This window comes from Aspergillus steynii (assembly GCF_002849105.1).
Source record: "Aspergillus steynii IBT 23096 chromosome Unknown P170scaffold_9, whole genome shotgun sequence".
Lineage (NCBI taxonomy): Eukaryota > Fungi > Ascomycota > Eurotiomycetes > Eurotiales > Aspergillaceae > Aspergillus > Aspergillus steynii.
The window spans coordinates 284,144-302,168 of record NW_020194406.1 but is presented as its reverse complement, the minus strand read 5'-3'; the positions used below and the strand labels follow the sequence as shown (position 1 = coordinate 302,168).

Here is an 18,025-nt window from a genome sequence, read left to right as displayed (position 1 = left end):
ACTTGTGATGCACCCTATATACTTTGGCATTCGTATTCAACCGCGGTATAAACCCCTGCCATTGTAGGGAAAACGGCTCATCTTGGCCCAGGCTTGTTGGATTTGATACAACCCAGCGCAGGGTGGTGGTGTCTGAGACTCTTGGCGATGTATTCAGCTTCGAGGATTTATCAAATTATAGCACAAGATGCCATCAAAAATGTAACCTTCATTCAAAAAATAGGATAGTGACACTCTGACTGGACGGGATAAATTCCGAGTTGGCCCAATTTGGTGATGCCAATATCTTCAATCCCCTCGGCAACACGCCTTATATTGTCCTATGAGCTAGGTCCTGCAGGTGATATTAATCGCTCATTCTCGACATGATTTCAGGCATTCGATCGGGGCGTTTTCTGCCTTTGCTTGCATTCGGTACATCAACCGAGGCATTCAACCCTGGCAGGTTCGACATCAAACGCAGTCATTCTGGTTCAACAAAAGCGGGGTTCAGCCAAACAAATGCCGATGGACGGTAGTTGCTCGGATGTTTCAGAGGTGTGGAGTTGGGATTGATATTCAGGGTCGATGATCTCAGTCTAAAACGTCGGTAAGACTAAACAACACATTACAACTGCCTACCTTTTCACCTACCGCGATTACCATGGTTATAGCTTACACCTGTCGATCGATCACAATAGAAAAAGCGACTATCCCTCCCCTCGGTCGTCAACCTTTCTTTTCTTAGAACTTGTCCCCATCGACCCAAACATGCTATCCAGTTTCTGCTGGCCCTTCTCATGTTTCTCGGTTTTTACTCTCTCCGAAGCGAGCACGGGGGGGAGTCCCTGGACCCTTTGTTTCGCATCGTCCAGTAACTCGATTTCTCTCTCCCGCTGCTTCTTGACCGTCGGAACAGACCAGGAGTTCGATCCTGCCGATTTGTATGCCAATTTATACTTGGATCCGCTGAGGCTGGTCTCGTAGGTATTGGCGTCGATCTTCTTGACATGCTGCGAGATGTAAGCCATAGTCTACCATCGCACTTACCTGGCCTTCGCAATAATGCAAACTCAAATTTCAATAACGCGAAAGCTCGGTCGATCGTACCTGGTGTCCAACGATAAACCAGTGATACTCTGTTCCAACGGGGGCGCCACTCCCCTGGGGTGCATTCTTCACGCGTCGCTTGGTAGTCCGATAGTCGATTTTCCACAGATCCGGCTCCTCCTTTGTCTCCTTCCACGTCCCCGGCTCGTAGGTCCAAGTGTGCGAGCCTCCGACCGCCATGCCCGAGTAAAACTGTCCTTTGTAGGTCTTCAGCGCGTTGTAGCCTCCTGTGCCTGCGAACTCGTTCGGGTCGCGTGGGTGACGTCCCATGGATTGGTCGCTGATCCCCATTACATCCGCGGGTTCCTCGTCGTCGTCCCAAACTGCGGTGGGCTCGGTTGTCCGGGGACTAGTACTGGGACCGGGTGGAGCCTCTGCGTTGGCTTTCCGGACTGGGGCCGGGGAGTCGTCACCGGGGACATTCCTCTCGGACCAAGGGGGCGAGGGTGGATTCTGATGCTGGAGTTGGCTGGTCGACCCATTCTTCCTGACACGTTTGGGAGACATGGAGGGTTTTGTCGATGGATGGGGTTGGAGGGTTGGAGTGAAGAAAGGAATAAGAGCGCGAAGTCAAAAATGGGTGGGGACTGCCTTACGAATCTGGCTGCGCGTGCCTCGGCCATTGACGTCATCGAGCAGAGCGCGCATCGCAATTCCGGAGCAACTCTGCCGATGGCTTCGATGGAGTTGCCCAACGCAGGAATGCTGGAAAAGGGATCCATACGATCGGCTTCTATTTTTAACGCTGGCCATGCCTTTTTACCTCGATGGCAGTTGCGATGGCGATGTTGATCTTGTGGTGTGCATCGTGCTGCATGCTCGGCATCACATTCGCGTCTGGTGTATTTGCAGGGCACTATTTGTGGAGTGCAGATGGAGATGCAATATCAGATCTCGTGATCAGACTATCTTGAGAGAGAACACAGTCTCGAGTGCCCGCGAAAGAAAAGACAAACCACCGAGTAAAGGTCGAACGAAGTCGGAGGAAAAGGATGACCGCCACGACGTCATGCCAGTCCCGTGATTGGCCCGCGGGCACATTTTCTCTCCGTCGGCAGTTATGGGGAACTTCCACTCTTCCACTCTTTCCTCCCTCCATCCAGCAACCTACGCCGCTAAGTATTCGCTGGTCGCTCAGTGGAGGACCGACTGAAGAACACATCCACTCGGCGCAGGGTGCAGCATGACGGACGAACCATCGTCAGCCCCATCCCCCCTAGGCTGCCGGTCTCCGTCAATCCCATGCAGCGCCTTCGCACTGACGGTCTATCACCACCATAAAGGCTCATCACGCCGCTGGAGGAGCCACCGCGCACACGCCATGGGATGCGCCACCCAAGGTCTCTCCATCAACACCTGACCTCTCTTTCATTCCTCCTGCCTCCCGGCCTGTCGTTCTATTTCGGTCGTGTCGCATACCACACGGGTTTTCCATGCAGGGAACAGAAATAATAATCCCGTTAATTCACGTCATCCCAGTCTTACTATCGATCGCATTATAAGAAAGCCTCACCGTGCACTTCTTCAGTTTCTTCATGACTGCCTATCTCCCGCTCCTGTCAGCCTACCACGTCGTATACAGCCGAATCCTTTCCATCACGGACTTTATCCTCATCCGCCATCCCTGCACGGCAAACTCCGCCAGCACTAAACCGTGTTAGCGCTCCTGCATCATCTTCAGACCTTTTTTGTTTCCGACCCTGGTCTTGCTCCTCCTGCGCTGCCCCTCCGCTCATCTCCCGTCGATCCACCGCCGCCGTGGGATATAATCTCCGTCGTCTGCCTTTTTCTCTCCTCTTTTCTCTTTCTCCCCTCTTCTCCCGTCACCTACTTTCCCCTCCTCGGAAATCTACCTCCTTTCCTCTCTTTATCCTCCAGATCAGAGCCTCCATATGGAGAATAGGGCTCACCCTCTCATCCCGTGACCCCTGGCCGTCCTGTCCCTCGACCTTGACCTCTCCAACCGTCGTTGACGACCCACCCCTCTCAACTCTCAACCAAACCAACCCTCAAAGAAAAGAAGGAAGAATGCACGAAATGCCGTCCAAATTCATCGAACTCCTCGATCCCGAAGATTCGCCTCTCAGAATCTCCGACTCGGACGTCCGTCTCGAGGACGTGCTCGCCTCGCACGACGCGATCGTTAGCCGCCCGCGCTCCTCCACGCAGTCCTCCTCCAAGGCCAGCATCGAAAAAGGCATCGAGAAGGACCGCGAACAGTCCTCGTCGCCGCCGCAGCGCTGGAAGCGATTGAGCAACATCCTCGTTCCGGCGAAGAGGGCATGATCCACATCTCCATACACTCAACGTATATACCTGCGTGCGTGCGCTCATACATACTACCTATATACCTATACCTGTCGGGTCTGAGACCGGAAAAGGATAGATATGATCCGATGCGATGCGTCTACCTCCGCTTCGAGTCGACGAGTCGAGTCGAGTCGAGCGGGTGTTGTCTTACCGCCCCCTTATGCTTCTTATGATGGATACGAACCAAAAACGATGGATGATATGATTGATTTTCTTAGCGTCCTTTCCTGTTAGAATTCCACCTACTTGAGCTCCATGTTTCTCTGCTTTTTCTAACACGCGACCTATCCTGGTTGTTTACCCTGCTTACGGAGTACAACCTACCTCCCTACTCGCCGGCACCTGACCCTTTGATGATACGATACGATACGATACCCATTGCAGTGTTCCCTGCTTATTTCTGGATGTGTTACATTACATTACCTCACCTTGCTTCGCCTCCTGTAAAGTAGTTTCTCACCAAAATCACATCTACAACTCAACTACTCTCCTAGTAATCTCATTCTGAGTCTACTCCCCTAGATAAACAACCCCCTCGGCAATCACCCTCCCAACTGAAGTCAAAGAAAAAAAAAATAAATTTCCTCAACCTCGGTACCCTCCCCTCAAAGAAAGACTATCTCTTTCAACCCGTTCCGTGCAACCGCGATCAATTCCCTAGATAGGGAACCAAACCACCTGGTGACCTTAGGCGACCCGCGCAACAAACAAACCCTCAAAAACCAGCACCCGAAAGCACCTCGTCGGTCTAGATCCCCAATCTCGGTTCTAGAGCCTTGTCATGCAAAGAATAGTCCCACCAAGTTGACACCCGACGCACTAACAAGGAACAAAGGCGCGAGTAATTTCTTTGTCGGGTCTGGGCAGGACCGACGGCCCTGACTGAGCATGAGCGGGGGGCGGATTTTCTCTCCTTTTTTTGGTTTCTTTTGGGGCCACCGGTTGGATTATTATTGGTTGCTGGATTGGTTGAGTTTCTAGTTGGGGGCTAGGCGGTTAAGCAATCCCTGTCATTGTTACCTGTTAATGTTAGGTTATATGAGCGGTGCGACGGGAAGATGGTACGGCGTAGGACGGGCCAGGGATCGAGGCGGTTCTTTGTTTGGAGGGGTGGGTTTGTGACACCACACCTAGGTTTTGAACGGTTTGTTTGGTCGAGAAGAGAATTTGAGAAGGTAGGTTATCGGATCTACGATGGAGTCGATCGGGTGATATTATATCGCTGGTATATTAATTCAGTTCATTGCACTTCAATGTTTGAGAATCCCTGCTTCGATAGGGATCATGGTGCTATGGTATTTATGTACAGAGAAGCGATGGCGTCCTCACGAAGCTCGCACAGAAACATACGGCACGACTCGTACCACGCCAATAAGCCCGTTATCCACAGGCCCTGGGACTTCCAATTCCATCATCGCGAAGTTAGGCGAGTTGCCCGCGCTTCGGAGTTTGTTCAGCATAGTCCGCAAGTAGTTCCACATCGTAGAAGGCACGACAACCCGGACCTCATTGCGTCCGCGGACAAGGTAGTCTCCGATGTCGATTTTAGGGGCGTTGTAGTCGAATTCGGGGACGCGGCGATTGTTGATGAACACGCGCGCGCCGTTGGGGGTCTGAGGAAGAAAGAGGTACGCTCCGTCAGCGGCTTCGCTCGAGTCGGAGGGAGGCCAGGTTAACGAGGTGGAGTAGTGGCCTAGTCCGGACACGTTGGCGATGGCGGGAATCTGCTGCCACGAAACCAAAGATTTCAGATGGTGGGTTGTATTGTGCTTGTCGGCGATGATGGACGCGTCGGAAAGGTTGGATGGGCGTTCCCAGTGCTCCACGGTCAGAGTCCAGTTGGATAGAATGTATGGCTGACTGGGAGTTCGAGATGTGTGAGCGACCGTCTTGCCGTTGGATAGTTTGAGAGGCGTGTCGTCTGAATCGGCTGAGATATGGACATGTAGGTCTCTTGTGCTGTTTCCATATTTATATCCGATCACGGAAGATGGGACCTGAGTCGCGTGAGGAGCTTCGTTCCCACGAGGCATGAAGCCGATGATGACGGTTTGATTGCCTGCCAGCTGAAGGGGGATCACGGTCTTGCCGGCCTTCTGCTGGTAGTGAAGAACAGGTGTTTGCTTTCCACTCCAGGCATCGAAGATATGTGGCCGCTTAGTTGTCGCCACGCTGATATTGCCGATCGATTCGTCGATGTCGGAAAAGACATACACATAGTCAACGCCATCCGAGTTAGTTCGCCAGGTCGGATACCATGTCCCATTGCTTTGTATTTGCACGCGCGGCGTCACTCCCAGGCCGAGAAGCTGTGTCGCAGTCTTTCCAGCCGAAACAAGATGGACATTGTCAACTTTCTGTAGCGACGAGATTTCCCGAGTCAAAGTCTCTACATTTCCATCCTTAGAGATGTAGGCGTTGGGAACTCCACCTGAAAGGATAATCGGAAGTCCTGCGCGCGCAAAGGTTTTGATATCCCGCACAGCTTGGCTAGTGAGATTAGCTGAGCTAGGAACGACCAGAGCGCGAAATTCCGGGCCTTCAGGTGCGAGCGACCCATTTTTGACATGGGCCTGGGGGAGGGCAAAATTATCGGGCGAGAGGTATACGTATGTGAAACCTTATTAGGTTAGCAAGATGAGCGAAGAGCATTTTATAGGCACATTTTACCTTGCTTGGCAAGATCAGTCTCATTGTAGACCGTCCCCCAGTTTGGATCTGTAGCCGAGTCCTTGTTGTAAACAGCCACATCAATCTTCGGCTGTCCTCTCTGCTGGATGTACTGCACTCTTCCCATATAATTAAGCGCTTCCGAGAAGCCATGGTCCCAGTATGGAAGTTTCTCCGAATACAGATCAGCAAAGAGATACCAGAATGGTGTGTTTCCGGGCCATGTTGTCCCAAGATAGTTGCCTGTATAGGCCTGTCCGTGCAGGACAACCTGATTGACGCCTGCCGAGACGGCACGGCTTACCTGCCACAGCAGATCGGTGATTCTGTGCTGATAGGCTTTGGACGGGACACCTCCCATTTCGTTAGAAATGACCCTTTTTCCGGTCAGAGTAGCGGGGCCCGCAAATTGGCGGTATCCATCAACATTGTCGTTGAATTGGAGACTTTCGCATTCGGGGGTGTTCACATCGGGTACAGTTGCCAACGCGTCCAGAGGCAAGTTGTATGACACTTGAGACGAGAACTGTAGGTCCATCTCATTGGCCCAGTCTATCAAGTGTTTAATATATGCGCGGTATCCCTCCTGCAACGCACTTCGGAAATCACTGATATAGCCAGAGCCTTGATCTGGTGTGTCCAGTATACATTGAATCGTACCTGGCGCGCCGCTTTGTATATTGATGTTGTTGTTCTTGTACATGATCAAGGGAAGATACGGCTTGAGACTGTAGCCGTGCTTCTTCATGAAGATGTCCGGAAGTGCGCGAGTCCACGACATGTTTGATTCGATCTCGATACTGTCCTCCCAGCCTTCATTTAATTAGTCATTGTACATACTTCTCATGGACTTTCAACGCACCGTAATTCCCAACTGCAGCAAGCAGCGGCTTGATTTCCTCCTTTAGGATATGCTTTTCCCAGAACCGAGTGACCGTCTCCGCACCTCGAGCACTGAAGTGATCCACAACATATGATCCGTTGTCAAAGATTGAACTGGACGCATTAGTAGTGCTCGGATAATTTTCATGCAGGGTCAAGTGCTGATAAAACGCGAACAGCCTGTGACCTTGGCCTCTTTTTGCAACGGGTAGTCTCAATTGCAACTCGCCTGTGGCGGAGACGTTCTGCGACCACTCCTGTAATGTCGCATTCTTCAGCTTGTATTGGGTATAGTTTGGTTGTGTTTCGAAGATAGGAATTCCGGCTCCGGGATTGCTCAGATTTCGACTGGACAGAACTTGGGCTGACACCAGAGCCACCAGCTCTCCTCTGCCCCAGCCAGGAACCAAGCCATTAAAGACACCATTCGATGGGACGGCAGTCGAGGCAGCGGACTACAGCTCATCAAATCAGCGTTAGTCATGCGAGCACGCAGCAAATCATATACACACCAAGTCCCATTGAAGACCTTCATCGTCAGCGCTAGCTGGCAATCCTTGTCCTGCAGCTGGTCCAATTGCAAAATCCATCACCATACCCGCTTCCTTGTGAGCCTTTAGAGCAGCCTCAAAGATATTCACAAATGCGGGTGTCCCAAATCCATACGTCGACCAGTCTGCCCCAGGCGTAGACTCTCCATAGTTGTAGTAAGGAACGAACTCGACACCACCGGCACCAATGGCTCCTGCACTTTTGATATCCTTCTGAACAACGGTCGCATCCACGCTCGCGTCTGGAAGCCAGTACCGAAATCGAGGACGGATCCGACTCGACGGGCTCTCGAAGCTCCCATAGTCCAGGTCCGCATTGACCTGGTCGTTAACTGCCGTCAGTCCGTACTGCGGTAGCAGCAGTGTAGACAAGAGAGCGAGCTTTCTCATAGTGAATAGTCGCTGATGGATGCAGTTTTGGTCGTCCCCCTCTCCTATTCTACCCTGGGAGCAACCCATTTTAAACCCCAACTCTAACCCGAGCAGTGATCGTCAACCACATCCGCGCACATTCGGTGAATCACATTCCGAGATGGAGATCGTCCGGGAATTCCGAGCTGGCCCAGCTCGGGACATGACGACTTCGCTCCTCTTTTCTTGCTTCACTGTGGACCCGAGACGTTGAGCGTATTTCCGACTTGAACTTTAGAGTGAAGAAATAGTGATCGCTTACCACGAAAGACCACAAGAATTATTTAATTCTAACAGCAGGGAATAAAACGCTGCCCATAATGAGCACGCTCTCTACCCCTCCATCACTCTCAGAATCGAGCACCGCTTGCTCTGCTTCCTAGAGTACTCGGTTGAATGTCGGATGAACCCACCGATCGACAAGCCCATGCCGCATAACGTGTCCGAGGCCCAAAAGCCAAAGTCCATCGCCATCAATCCTCGAGCTCACAGCAAAGACCCCTCCACTTCCCGGCTTCAAAGTGGAGAATCGTCAAGGTTAGATTGTGTTCGTGGGGTAAGGTGTGGAGAAGTCGGGGTCGTGCCTGGCTGGCTAGGGTAGAAATGCGTGCAATTTGAGATCGGCACGAATCACAGAGAAGAATCGGGCTAGGAAATACCGAAGGCAACCAGATTGTGGTTTATATCTAGATGAATCAGGTTAAAGTCCGGTCGCTCCTAGTTGGCTTAGATAGTGCAGAGAAGATAGCGCCCGCCGGAGACACCTACGTGAACACTGTCTGAAGTTTTGTCGTCTGAGTCGATTGTATCGCCATCAGTTAAAACTTTCATCAATGGATCTCTTGGTTCCGGCATCGATGAGGAACGCAGTGAAATGCGATAATTAATGTCAATTGCAGAATTCAGTGAATCATCGAGTCTTTGAACGCACATTGTACCCCCTGTAATGGGGCTTTGTCACCCGCTCTTGTAGGCGGAAGAACAAGAAGAGGCGGAGAAACTAGATTGATGGGCTTGGTTCTCTCCTAGCAGTATGCAGACTACTGTTAACTATGAAACTGAATAGAAACGAATGATTATGATTGCGAAGCTAATGGGTGTTGTAAAGAACATGAGGACATCCGCCCGTAATATACAATATCGCACTGTGGCGTCATCAGGGGACTTCGACGTTTGGGACGAAAGCTGTTCCGTAGCTTCCTCCTACAGGATATTGATTGAATTGCTGCCTACGGGCGAAAAGGTTGTATGTTCCTACACCATACCTACCACCATTCCAATATCATACCATTCATCACTATATTGCTCGATCAGACCTCACGAACCTGTCATTCCGCAATCACATTGACCTCATCCATGTCAAATAAAGTTCCCGCTTAGCTTTAAATACCTGAGTGACACCCCTGACCTCTCCTTCGATATACCAGACTCACAAATCGGATCCCATCATGCCTGAGTTTGACTTTTTCGAGGGACTACCCGTGAATATTCCTCATACGCTAGCATCAACGATTAAAAACATCCAGTTCGCTGTCCGCCAAAACCTCCAACACCCCTACATTATCGCCGAGCATGTCAGCCCGGACATTGTAGAGAAACTTATGGAGGAACGCCGTCCATCGTTTCTCAAGTCAGCAAGACTGTTTTATAATGCCGATCTTAGGAAGTTGATTCTGCGAATCCCCTCCAATATTTACCAGACTGGAAGCAGATCTTTTAACGATGTTTTTGAAAGACAGCTAACGTCTCTTGGCCTCAACAAAGAGATGGACCCTACAGGCTCGGGGCGCGTGAAAGACGGGCCTTACTCCAAAGAGCCCTACGAATCTCATGGTGCTTGAAGTGGGTTATAGTGAGGGTCTCGGCAGGTTGAGAGTTGACTGCCGTTGGTGGCTCAGTCGCTCCGAAGGCCAGGTTAAGATTGCATTACTTCTATCCATCGACTCGGACCGACCTTATATTTTGATTGAAAAGTGGGAAAATACGCCTCCTATACACGGCCACAGTTGTCGAGTTCCAAGACAGCTTGCCCCACAGAGAATAGCAGCTGTCACGGTTGCCCTTGAGAATAGTCAGTACGTTGTTACGGGTGCACCGCTTCACTTGTCTATTGATGATATCGTGATACCGCCTGTTCCCAGCACTATTCCCCCGATTCAAATTGCATAAGACGATTTCCAAGAGATGGCAGGCGATATATGGAGAGCCCAAGGATTTGTTCCGAGACCTACATGACATATTGGAACTCTTGCTTCGGAGGGAAGAAATGACGAGTAAGTCCGTTTCTCGCAGAATTACAAATATTATTTCTTAGACAATAGTTATCTTACCTCAATATATAGGACGTTTTCGGGAATATATCGCTGTCATTCGGAGCCCAAGGTTACGGAAGGAGGGAGGCAGATCGAAGAACTGTTATTGTTGCCTACGGGCGGAAGTCCTCATGTTCTTTACAACACACCTATTAGCTTCGCAATCATAATCATTCGTTTCTATTCAGCTTCATAGTTAATAGTAGTCTGCATACTGCTAGGAGAGCAAAGTAAAGTATCATTAATGTTAAGTTATATTTACAAGGTAAGATATAAAGAAGTCAGGATCCTACCTGGCTAGCTAAAAATATCTATAATTTATAAATAAGTGCAAATGAAAAAGAAGAGTTAGAGAAAACAAAAATGTTAAAAATAATCAGATTATAGCGTATATCTAAATAAATTAAATTAAAAGTCTAGTTACTCCTGCTCCGTAGTTAACTTAGAATGCGTGTAATTTAAAGCTGGTACGAAGATGCTATCTCTCCATCTACTAGCAATCAGATAAATGATTCTGAACTGTCTTTTACTTTGTTAAATTGGGAGAATATGCCCAATCCATCCTACAGAAGCATGACTACCCCCGATTCTCAAACACTCTCGTCCAATTGTCCGCCAGCATCTCCTCTCTCCAAAGCCACCCCAAAGCAAACGCAGTCCCCGGTCCCAGGAGCCACGTTATAGCCGCCAAAGTTCCCACCACCTTAAGCCATGGAATCGGAATTCCATACAGCTGCATATCTCGCAAAGATAATAAAATCCACGCCATCCCTGATCCTAGCGAGAAGACCTCGTCATATCGCAGAAGACGGCCCATTCCGCTAGAAAGCGATGTGATAGGCGAATAGTAGTCCGACAACTTTGGTATGAATATGTCTGTCAGAGATGAATGCTCTGGGACGGAAAAGCGGACGTGGAGGAATGCGATACTAGAAATGGCTGCGAGCGTGAGTACGGTGACGCGGACATGGATAATACTCTGTCTGCTATTCCTTCGGGGTTGATCCGTGCTTGCAATGGGGCGATTCCTGCTATTAGACATGAATGCGCGCTGTAATACAGGAATAAGAACAGGGAATAATTGCCAGAGAGCGTTCATCCGTTGCTTCAGGGCCAGACCCGGGACCACGAAGCTAGCCCAAGTTAAGAGATAATACCCAAGTATGAGAGCTGGCAGGAGGGCTTTCGCGGCTGGTACGCGCACAGGTCCTTGATCGCCCACAAGCATGTTGGATAGCGGCGATTGAAGAAAGTCCATAAGAAAATAAACCGGTGCAGTTATGGCGATACTAAAGATCTGGGCGATCATCCCAAGCACCGTAGTACTAGACACCCTATCAGTAACTCGCATAGACAGATGGGATAGAAGCTTAATCACATACAATATGACATATCCACTTCCATGGTTTCGTCGATAGCTCTCTAGGATCCAGATTCCAAAGAGCGATCCACAGTCGGCCAAAAACGAGATCATATGAAGTCGGGACAATGGATCCGAGCCAGTGAGAGACGGCAGGAAGCAGACAGTGATAGGCCCCAGGGTTTTATCCAGCAATCCTATCTTATATAGTGGTCGCAGATCCAAAGTTTCGCCGGAACTTGCCTTCCAGGTTCCCGCGGAGACTATTTGCTCTAAGAGAGGCATGAGCTTTGCGAGTGTTGTATTCATGGCCATAACTGCACCCAACATGCAGAGGAACAAAGGCATCCCCCAAAAAAGCCGCTTCCAAAATGATTCATTCCGCAGATTCCGGTATTTATCGTCAAATGGAATCTGGCATGTGAGAGATCGCTTTGGGGACGGTAGAAAATCAAGTTTTTCGGAAGCAATGAACCCTTTTGTCGTTTCGTCGACCAAGAACCCGCCGATATGAGCATAAATGTATCGGACTATGAAAATGTGCTTTAGAGTTGCCAATGCCTCTAGACGAGTGAGAAAATATGCATTGCTGCAGAGTGCCCTCACTGGCGGCTGGCGCCTACTCTGCCAGGCGGATAGACAATCGCGAAGGTCTGATAAACTGTATGATGAAGACGACGAATCAAGAAGCGATTTGATATGGTTCGCCAGTGCGGCAGCAGTCTCAACGGCGCAATTCCCGCCCTGGCCAATATTGGGTGTCATTTTGATATACGGTTAGATTCGAAGCAACATTATCCAAACATGATCCAGCAATTCTTACCTTATGAACAGAATCTCCGATACAAACAAACCTGTCATAGGTCCAGTACTCGAAGAAGGCCTCCTCAAGCGGGGCATACGCCTTGACAATGACATTCTTGTAGACAGATGCAAAGGGAACGCCTGGCCCAACGTATTTCTCGAGGTGCAGGCTGACAGTTTGATCCAAATCTTCCGAAGTGAACCGAGGGATCGACGAACCTTGAAAGGTTTGACTCATTTTGGTATATAAGAACCAGAATACACGGCCATGTTTCCCCACGACCAGGAGAAAAGAAGCATTTTTTGCGAAGCTTCGGTGTACATGCCCTGGGGTCAACCCCGGTGTTGCGGATGAAATTCCAAATACACATGAATACTCTGCTTTCATTTCTGATATAAAGTTAGCGCATAGTCTACAGTGCAATGGAGTAGTTTCAGACGTACTTTTCCTTTCACGATCTACCACGCTGGACAATTGGGGACTCATATGGCACCACATCTCCTGTCGAACAGCGCTTCGAATCCCATCTGCTCCGACAACCAAGTCGCCACTGAATTGGGATCCATCAGCGCACTGCACCAAAATACCAGAATCAGTATGTTCGACTTGAATGGCTTTCTTTCCCGGGAAGACACGGGACTGGTCCTCTTGTAGATTTCTGTAAATGATACGCAAGAAGATCTGTCGATCGAGAAAGACAGTCGGATATCCATGTCTATGAGGCTCAATAAGTCGACATCAACTTGTAAGCAGAATCCAGATGCCTACCTCTCGTGCAAAACAGCCATGTCGTCGCTTTCCACGATCAGTCTACCGCTTCCAAAACAGTTGATTGATTTTCTCAGCGGTTCTACTTCCTCCAGCACGTCATCAAATATTCCCAATTGGTCGAGAACCCGACCTCCATTTGGAGTAAATCCAATAGAGCCACCACTCTGGGGAGCAATCTCATTCCGAGATTCAAGGACCACGTAGTCTATATTCAGTCTTTTCAGGCAATGCGCGAGGGTTAGTCCCGCGATTGATCCCCCGACGATCACGACTCTGAAGCCCTTCTTGGGCTGAAGTTCCTCCATGCCGTTGCGCACACAGGTTCGTCTCTCTTTGGTCTGCAATCGATGGGGCCAAAAGTCGGTCTATCTCGCGGGGTCCCAAATGCCAATACGTTTCTGCAAAGCTCGTCTTCAAGCCCGCGATATAAATCAGCAACCGTTGTCAAATCCAAAGTTTGACAAGTTAGGGCATTCCAGAAACTATAAAAAGAACATGGAATGTAGCAATATCCTCAACGGATATCAAGCGCTCGAGGTTCATCCCCTCGTGAAAATCTTGGCACGCTACAGAGAGGGGTAAGCCACCAATGGGTATGTCAGCTTTTAATGCCGAGAGTTATATTGGTCTTGTTTTGGCAGAACATCATATTTTTCTGCATGAGAGCATCCATCTTAAAAAGACAATCGGTGGTGGTGTAGTTTGTGCACCGTAGGCTGAGGCTTGGCAAATCATCAAAGACAGTGGAGTGGCTAGTAGGTACTGCGTAGATCAAGCATCGTCGAAGCCACGAAAGCCGCAATCAACTGAGGTCCTCTGGCGAAGAAGAAGACCTGACAGTTGCAAACACAGCAACCGCCATCCCCGACGAGACTTCCCGCATGTGCTCTACGTTCTGCAGTTGTAATCGATTGGCAACCACTGAAGGCTCCAGGGCTCCTGATTCAATCATCCAATCATTCAACGCGCGGTCGGTGTCATCATCCGTTGTTATTGGAGAGCAGATCATAAGCATTCTGGTCGGCAAACAAATTTGTGCTAGCTACCGCCGGTTCGTTTCTTTCCTTTCGTCGAGGTTGGCTCCAAGGCGGCAATATTGATCCGTCCTCATTGTGACTGATGAAATAAAGTTCTGGCCCAGAGACTATCACGTTATCATCGAGCCAGAAACTCAGGAAGGTTCTTTGATCTCATTGTTGATACTGAGCTGGCGCTAAGATGGGACCTTCCCACTAGGAGGCGTCAAGGACTCAAGGCCCACCACCGGGCCTACGCCGCAATCGTACAGAATATCCTCAGCTAGCCACAGGTCATTCACAGTGAGCGAATTAGCAAGGGAAAAAAGCACACTAGAGCCAAAGAGAGAAGGTCGAGAGCAACTCCGTAGAAGAAAAAGGAAAATTCGCTCAGCCCGACGCTTTCCGAGAGATCGACATCAACAAAACATCTTCCGCTCCACTTGCAAAAAGGCGGTCAGCGGCCTAAGGCAGAAAGCACGTGCCCCAGGCGACGAAAAGCCACCATACCCAATCGGGCAACACCAGCCCCGCATCAGCCACAAGCAAAAACACCCCGACAATCGCGCTTGTATTGTCTAGTCTAGAACGTTGCAAGACAGAGCTCGTTTAGGCTGATTGATTATTATCGTTGTGATCTACGAAGCGCTTTGCCTTGCCACATTATCCGATCTGGTCCAATAACGAGCTGTTAATTAATTGAAGACGCGCAAGATGTCGACCACGCCGATCTCGAAACCACGATCCTCAACGCCCACGGTGTTCGAGCAGCAGCGCGAAGAGCTAGTGCGAGAGATTGCCGGGGTATGTATTACTTTTCTACACTCTCCAGTGTCGTCAGGGACTCTCATGGGGTAGTGTGGCTAATTTCTCTCAGGGCATGGAGGAAGTCCTCCAAAATATCAACCGACTGAACCGAAACCTAGAGAGCATTATCTCGGTGAGTATCCCTACTGAATTGTCCCCTCATCTGCGATGACATCTCACTAACTACGATAAGGTGGGCAATGAATTCGGCTCCGTGGAGGCCCTCTGGTCCCAATTTGAGAACTTCATGGCCAAGCCGGAGCCAGAGGCCGAGAGTGCCGGGAAGCAGAAAGAACATCACCCAGAGGAGGGGCAGAGCGAGGTCCATGAGCAGGACTCATAAGCTATGAAAGAAGACGATTCGACATGATTGCATGCTAAGGGGTGTTCCGGTCTAGGATTTTTGTTGTTCATCATTTACGCACTTTGTTTATTATCGGGAGGCAGATACCAACATATCAAATAGACAATTTATTGATTCAGTTACATGGGATTTTCGCTTGCGCCAATAAACACCCACCCCATGCATGCGGAAGAGTGGCCTTCAGACCGAGTTCGTGACAGACATCAAGAATTGAAACAGGGGCCAGGCTCAAGGAAAGCAAAAATCGGGGCCGGGAGAAAGGAATAGGAGGGAGAGGGATAGAAAGGGAGAATCGTGATTTATGGAAACATTCATCAAGGGACAGAACAGGTATAACAACATGGGATCACATAATCATCAGAAGGCCGCCATTAGCAAGAAAGAAAAAGAAAAAGAAAAAAGGCAAGACAGATAACAGTCTGGGCGAAATGACAGAAAGTCGGGTCTCAGTGGAAAGCCGCCAAAGCAACCAGGCTTCTAATTCGGCGTACATCAAAACACATCAAGGCGCGAGTATAGACGGGGAAAGCAAACACGATACGATACCCAACAGATGGCGATCTACAAGATCTTGCAGGTGCGCTTCTTGACCTTCTTGGGACCGACACTCGGGCCGCCGCGTCCTGCGCTGGGTTTACTGCCGGACGAAGAGCTTTGGCTGTGGTTCCAGCCCTCCTCGACGTTGACAACGGTGTCGACGGCCATTTGGAAAACCCCATCCACTCCGCGCATCTCTTTGCTGCTACATTCCACATATGAGGCGTTCATTCTCCGGGCGACGGTCTGACCCTGTTCTGGCGTGACTGGAGTGAGTCCTTGGGTTTTGAGAAGCTCGATGCACGTCCTTTTATTCCGCAGATCCGACTTCAACCCTACCAGAATTATTGGCGTGGTTGGGCAGAAATGCAAGACCTCGGGATACCACTATAATACCGGTTAGCGAGATTTGATCGAATCAGATTCTTTTGGGTTGACGTACTTTATCCATCACATTCTCCAAAGACGCAGGGCAATCGATCGCAAAGCACACAAACAACAAATCCGTCTCGGGGTAGGAGAGCGGACGCAGACGGTCGTACTCTTCCTGACCAGCAGTATCCCAGAGAGCCAGCTCGACCGTCTTTCCCGAAGCCCGATGAATCGTTTGCGTGATGTAGTTCTCAAAAACGGTGGGGACGTATTTCTAGCAGCGTATTAGATCCACAGTACCTATCACGGGCGGAAACTACCTATCAACTCACCTCTGGGAAATACCCTTGGGAGTAACTGATCAGAAGACATGTCTTTCCACATCCACCATCTCCCACTACCACGAACTTCTTCGAATACGCCGGCGGTTGGGTGATATTTGTCGCCTCCGACGCCCGGCCACTGGAAATGCTGGTATTCGTGCTAACGGTGCCGTTGCTCACGCGGACGCTCTGGCTGCGTCCCCGGTTGTGTCCGCGGGTCATGGAAGGTGGAGGAGTGGCGAGAGAATGGCGTCGCGAGGCTGCATACAGTTGGTCGTCGTACATCTGACCTGACATATTGGCGAGATAGGAAAATTCGAGGAGAACGTGGTGTCCAGGACCGCCGAAAGGGGAAGTGTCGGTCTGACGAGACGAATTGAGATTTATTGAATATTATAGATCCACTGCACTCGTGAGGGGGAAGCCGGAGATTTTTCTTTTCTTTTTTTCCTTGTTTTGTCTACTCCGGTCGATGTGTCGTTCAATTCGGGTGCGGTGTAGAGCGATCGAGAATGCCAGGGGACGGTGATAATTGAAGCGGATGAAGAAAGGGAGGACGAGAGAGGGCGAGAGAGGAGGGAGAGAAAGAATCACGAAGATCGCAAACAGAACAAAGAAGAAACGGTGGAAGAAAGGGATGAAGGCCAGGCTCCCGGTCGAGATCGCTCATCCATGGCTGCTCTAACAACGAGGTCGCAGCTGACGTGAAACCGATGTTTACGGGCCGATGGGCTGCCATGGCAACGCCGCGGGACAGATGACGCACCAGCTCCGCTGTCACTCCCCCTTCCCAGTCCCTGAACCAGTCATCGCCGTTTATTTTTAGGTGATTCGCCCTGGTCTGGCCTGTCACCGCTCCGATCGAGAAATCGGATCCTGTTTCTTAGTGTCGGGGGTGACCCGGATAATCGACAATTCAATCTGGACGTCCCGGCCATCTTGAAACTGCTATTGTGCCTGCGCCTTGGCAGCGTCACTGATTCCTTGCCCTACGGTCCTTGGTTTCCTTGGTTCTCCATAGAACGCGCTAGTCGTATGCCCGACAGCCTTGCAACAATGCCTCATGTGTGGTTCTTTGTTTTCCCGGTTGTGCAATCTTGCGGGTAGGAGATGGTAGATAGTGGACACTTCCAATTGTCCAATTGACTATGGGGGAGTAGAGGCAGCCACAAAGAAATCCCGCAGGCATGAAAAGAAGAAAATTAAAGAGCTCCTCGCGCTTAACTGTGGGATTCCCTGACTTGGAGATAGCAAATAACAACTCCTCGCTTCGAAACAGTGGTAAACAAAAGAAACCTCTGTCTAGTTCAAACATGTGAAGGATCTACGCTAAGGGAGGCAATAGGATCATATTGGGTATAGCAATGCCCAATCACTTCCAAGTAAACCCCTCTCATCCGCCATCAAGAGTGATATCTGCTGCTTAGACTGCAGATTAGCTGCCT

General features: G+C 49.9%; 9 protein-coding genes across 9 annotated transcripts; 4 read left to right on the top strand and 5 right to left on the bottom strand.

Moving 5' to 3' along the window:
* Positions 1 to 359: 359 nt before the first annotated feature.
* On the bottom strand, positions 360 to 1,780 carry P170DRAFT_281608 (uncharacterized protein). The gene is made up of 2 exons (XM_024843193.1): positions 1,090 to 1,780; positions 360 to 983 (listed from the first exon to the last, which is right to left on the bottom strand). The coding sequence occupies exons 1-2, from the start codon at positions 1,594 to 1,596 to the stop codon at positions 690 to 692; spliced, it is 801 nt and encodes a 266-aa protein (XP_024699500.1). The 5' UTR covers positions 1,597 to 1,780; the 3' UTR covers positions 360 to 689.
* Positions 1,781 to 1,846: 66 nt separating this feature from the next.
* On the top strand, positions 1,847 to 2,287 carry P170DRAFT_440531 (uncharacterized protein). The gene has a single exon (XM_024850098.1). It carries the CDS (start codon positions 2,082 to 2,084, stop codon positions 2,274 to 2,276), a length of 195 nt encoding a protein of 64 aa, XP_024699499.1. The 5' UTR covers positions 1,847 to 2,081; the 3' UTR covers positions 2,277 to 2,287.
* An 830-nt stretch (positions 2,288 to 3,117) lies between these two features.
* On the top strand, positions 3,118 to 3,375 carry P170DRAFT_367848 (uncharacterized protein; the record flags this gene model as incomplete). The annotated part of the gene is made up of 1 exon (XM_024844826.1): positions 3,118 to 3,375. The coding sequence occupies one exon, from the start codon at positions 3,118 to 3,120 to the stop codon at positions 3,373 to 3,375; it is 258 nt and encodes an 85-aa protein (XP_024699498.1).
* A 1,349-nt stretch (positions 3,376 to 4,724) lies between these two features.
* P170DRAFT_367637 (uncharacterized protein) lies at positions 4,725 to 7,892 on the bottom strand (the record flags this gene model as incomplete). The annotated part of the gene is made up of 4 exons (XM_024844817.1): positions 4,725 to 6,019; positions 6,070 to 6,882; positions 6,932 to 7,406; positions 7,464 to 7,892. The coding sequence occupies 4 exons, from the start codon at positions 7,890 to 7,892 to the stop codon at positions 4,725 to 4,727; spliced, it is 3,012 nt and encodes a 1,003-aa protein (XP_024699497.1).
* A 747-nt stretch (positions 7,893 to 8,639) lies between these two features.
* Positions 8,640 to 8,861, bottom strand: P170DRAFT_367963 (uncharacterized protein; the record flags this gene model as incomplete). Its single annotated transcript, XM_024844834.1, has 1 exon — positions 8,640 to 8,861. A coding segment is annotated over one exon (222 nt), but the record flags the coding sequence as incomplete, so codon positions are not given.
* Positions 8,862 to 9,743: 882 nt separating this feature from the next.
* P170DRAFT_368434 (uncharacterized protein) lies at positions 9,744 to 10,082 on the top strand (the record flags this gene model as incomplete). Its single annotated transcript, XM_024844860.1, has 1 exon — positions 9,744 to 10,082. The coding sequence occupies one exon, from the start codon at positions 9,744 to 9,746 to the stop codon at positions 10,080 to 10,082; it is 339 nt and encodes a 112-aa protein (XP_024699495.1).
* A 720-nt stretch (positions 10,083 to 10,802) lies between these two features.
* P170DRAFT_430101 (FAD-dependent oxidoreductase) lies at positions 10,803 to 13,466 on the bottom strand (the record flags this gene model as incomplete). The annotated part of the gene is made up of 5 exons (XM_024847930.1): positions 10,803 to 11,550; positions 11,608 to 12,329; positions 12,409 to 12,779; positions 12,834 to 13,105; positions 13,159 to 13,466. 5 exons carry the CDS (start codon positions 13,464 to 13,466, stop codon positions 10,803 to 10,805), a joined length of 2,421 nt encoding a protein of 806 aa, XP_024699494.1.
* A 1,223-nt stretch (positions 13,467 to 14,689) lies between these two features.
* On the top strand, positions 14,690 to 15,471 carry P170DRAFT_392273 (DASH complex subunit DAD1). The gene is made up of 3 exons (XM_024845970.1): positions 14,690 to 14,981; positions 15,055 to 15,117; positions 15,178 to 15,471. The coding sequence occupies exons 1-3, from the start codon at positions 14,892 to 14,894 to the stop codon at positions 15,325 to 15,327; spliced, it is 303 nt and encodes a 100-aa protein (XP_024699493.1). The 5' UTR covers positions 14,690 to 14,891; the 3' UTR covers positions 15,328 to 15,471.
* On the bottom strand, positions 15,444 to 17,242 carry P170DRAFT_513423 (Rho4-like protein). The gene is made up of 3 exons (XM_024855107.1): positions 16,590 to 17,242; positions 16,328 to 16,531; positions 15,444 to 16,272 (listed from the first exon to the last, which is right to left on the bottom strand). The coding sequence occupies exons 1-3, from the start codon at positions 16,875 to 16,877 to the stop codon at positions 15,910 to 15,912; spliced, it is 855 nt and encodes a 284-aa protein (XP_024699492.1). The 5' UTR covers positions 16,878 to 17,242; the 3' UTR covers positions 15,444 to 15,909.
* Positions 17,243 to 18,025: the final 783 nt, after the last annotated feature.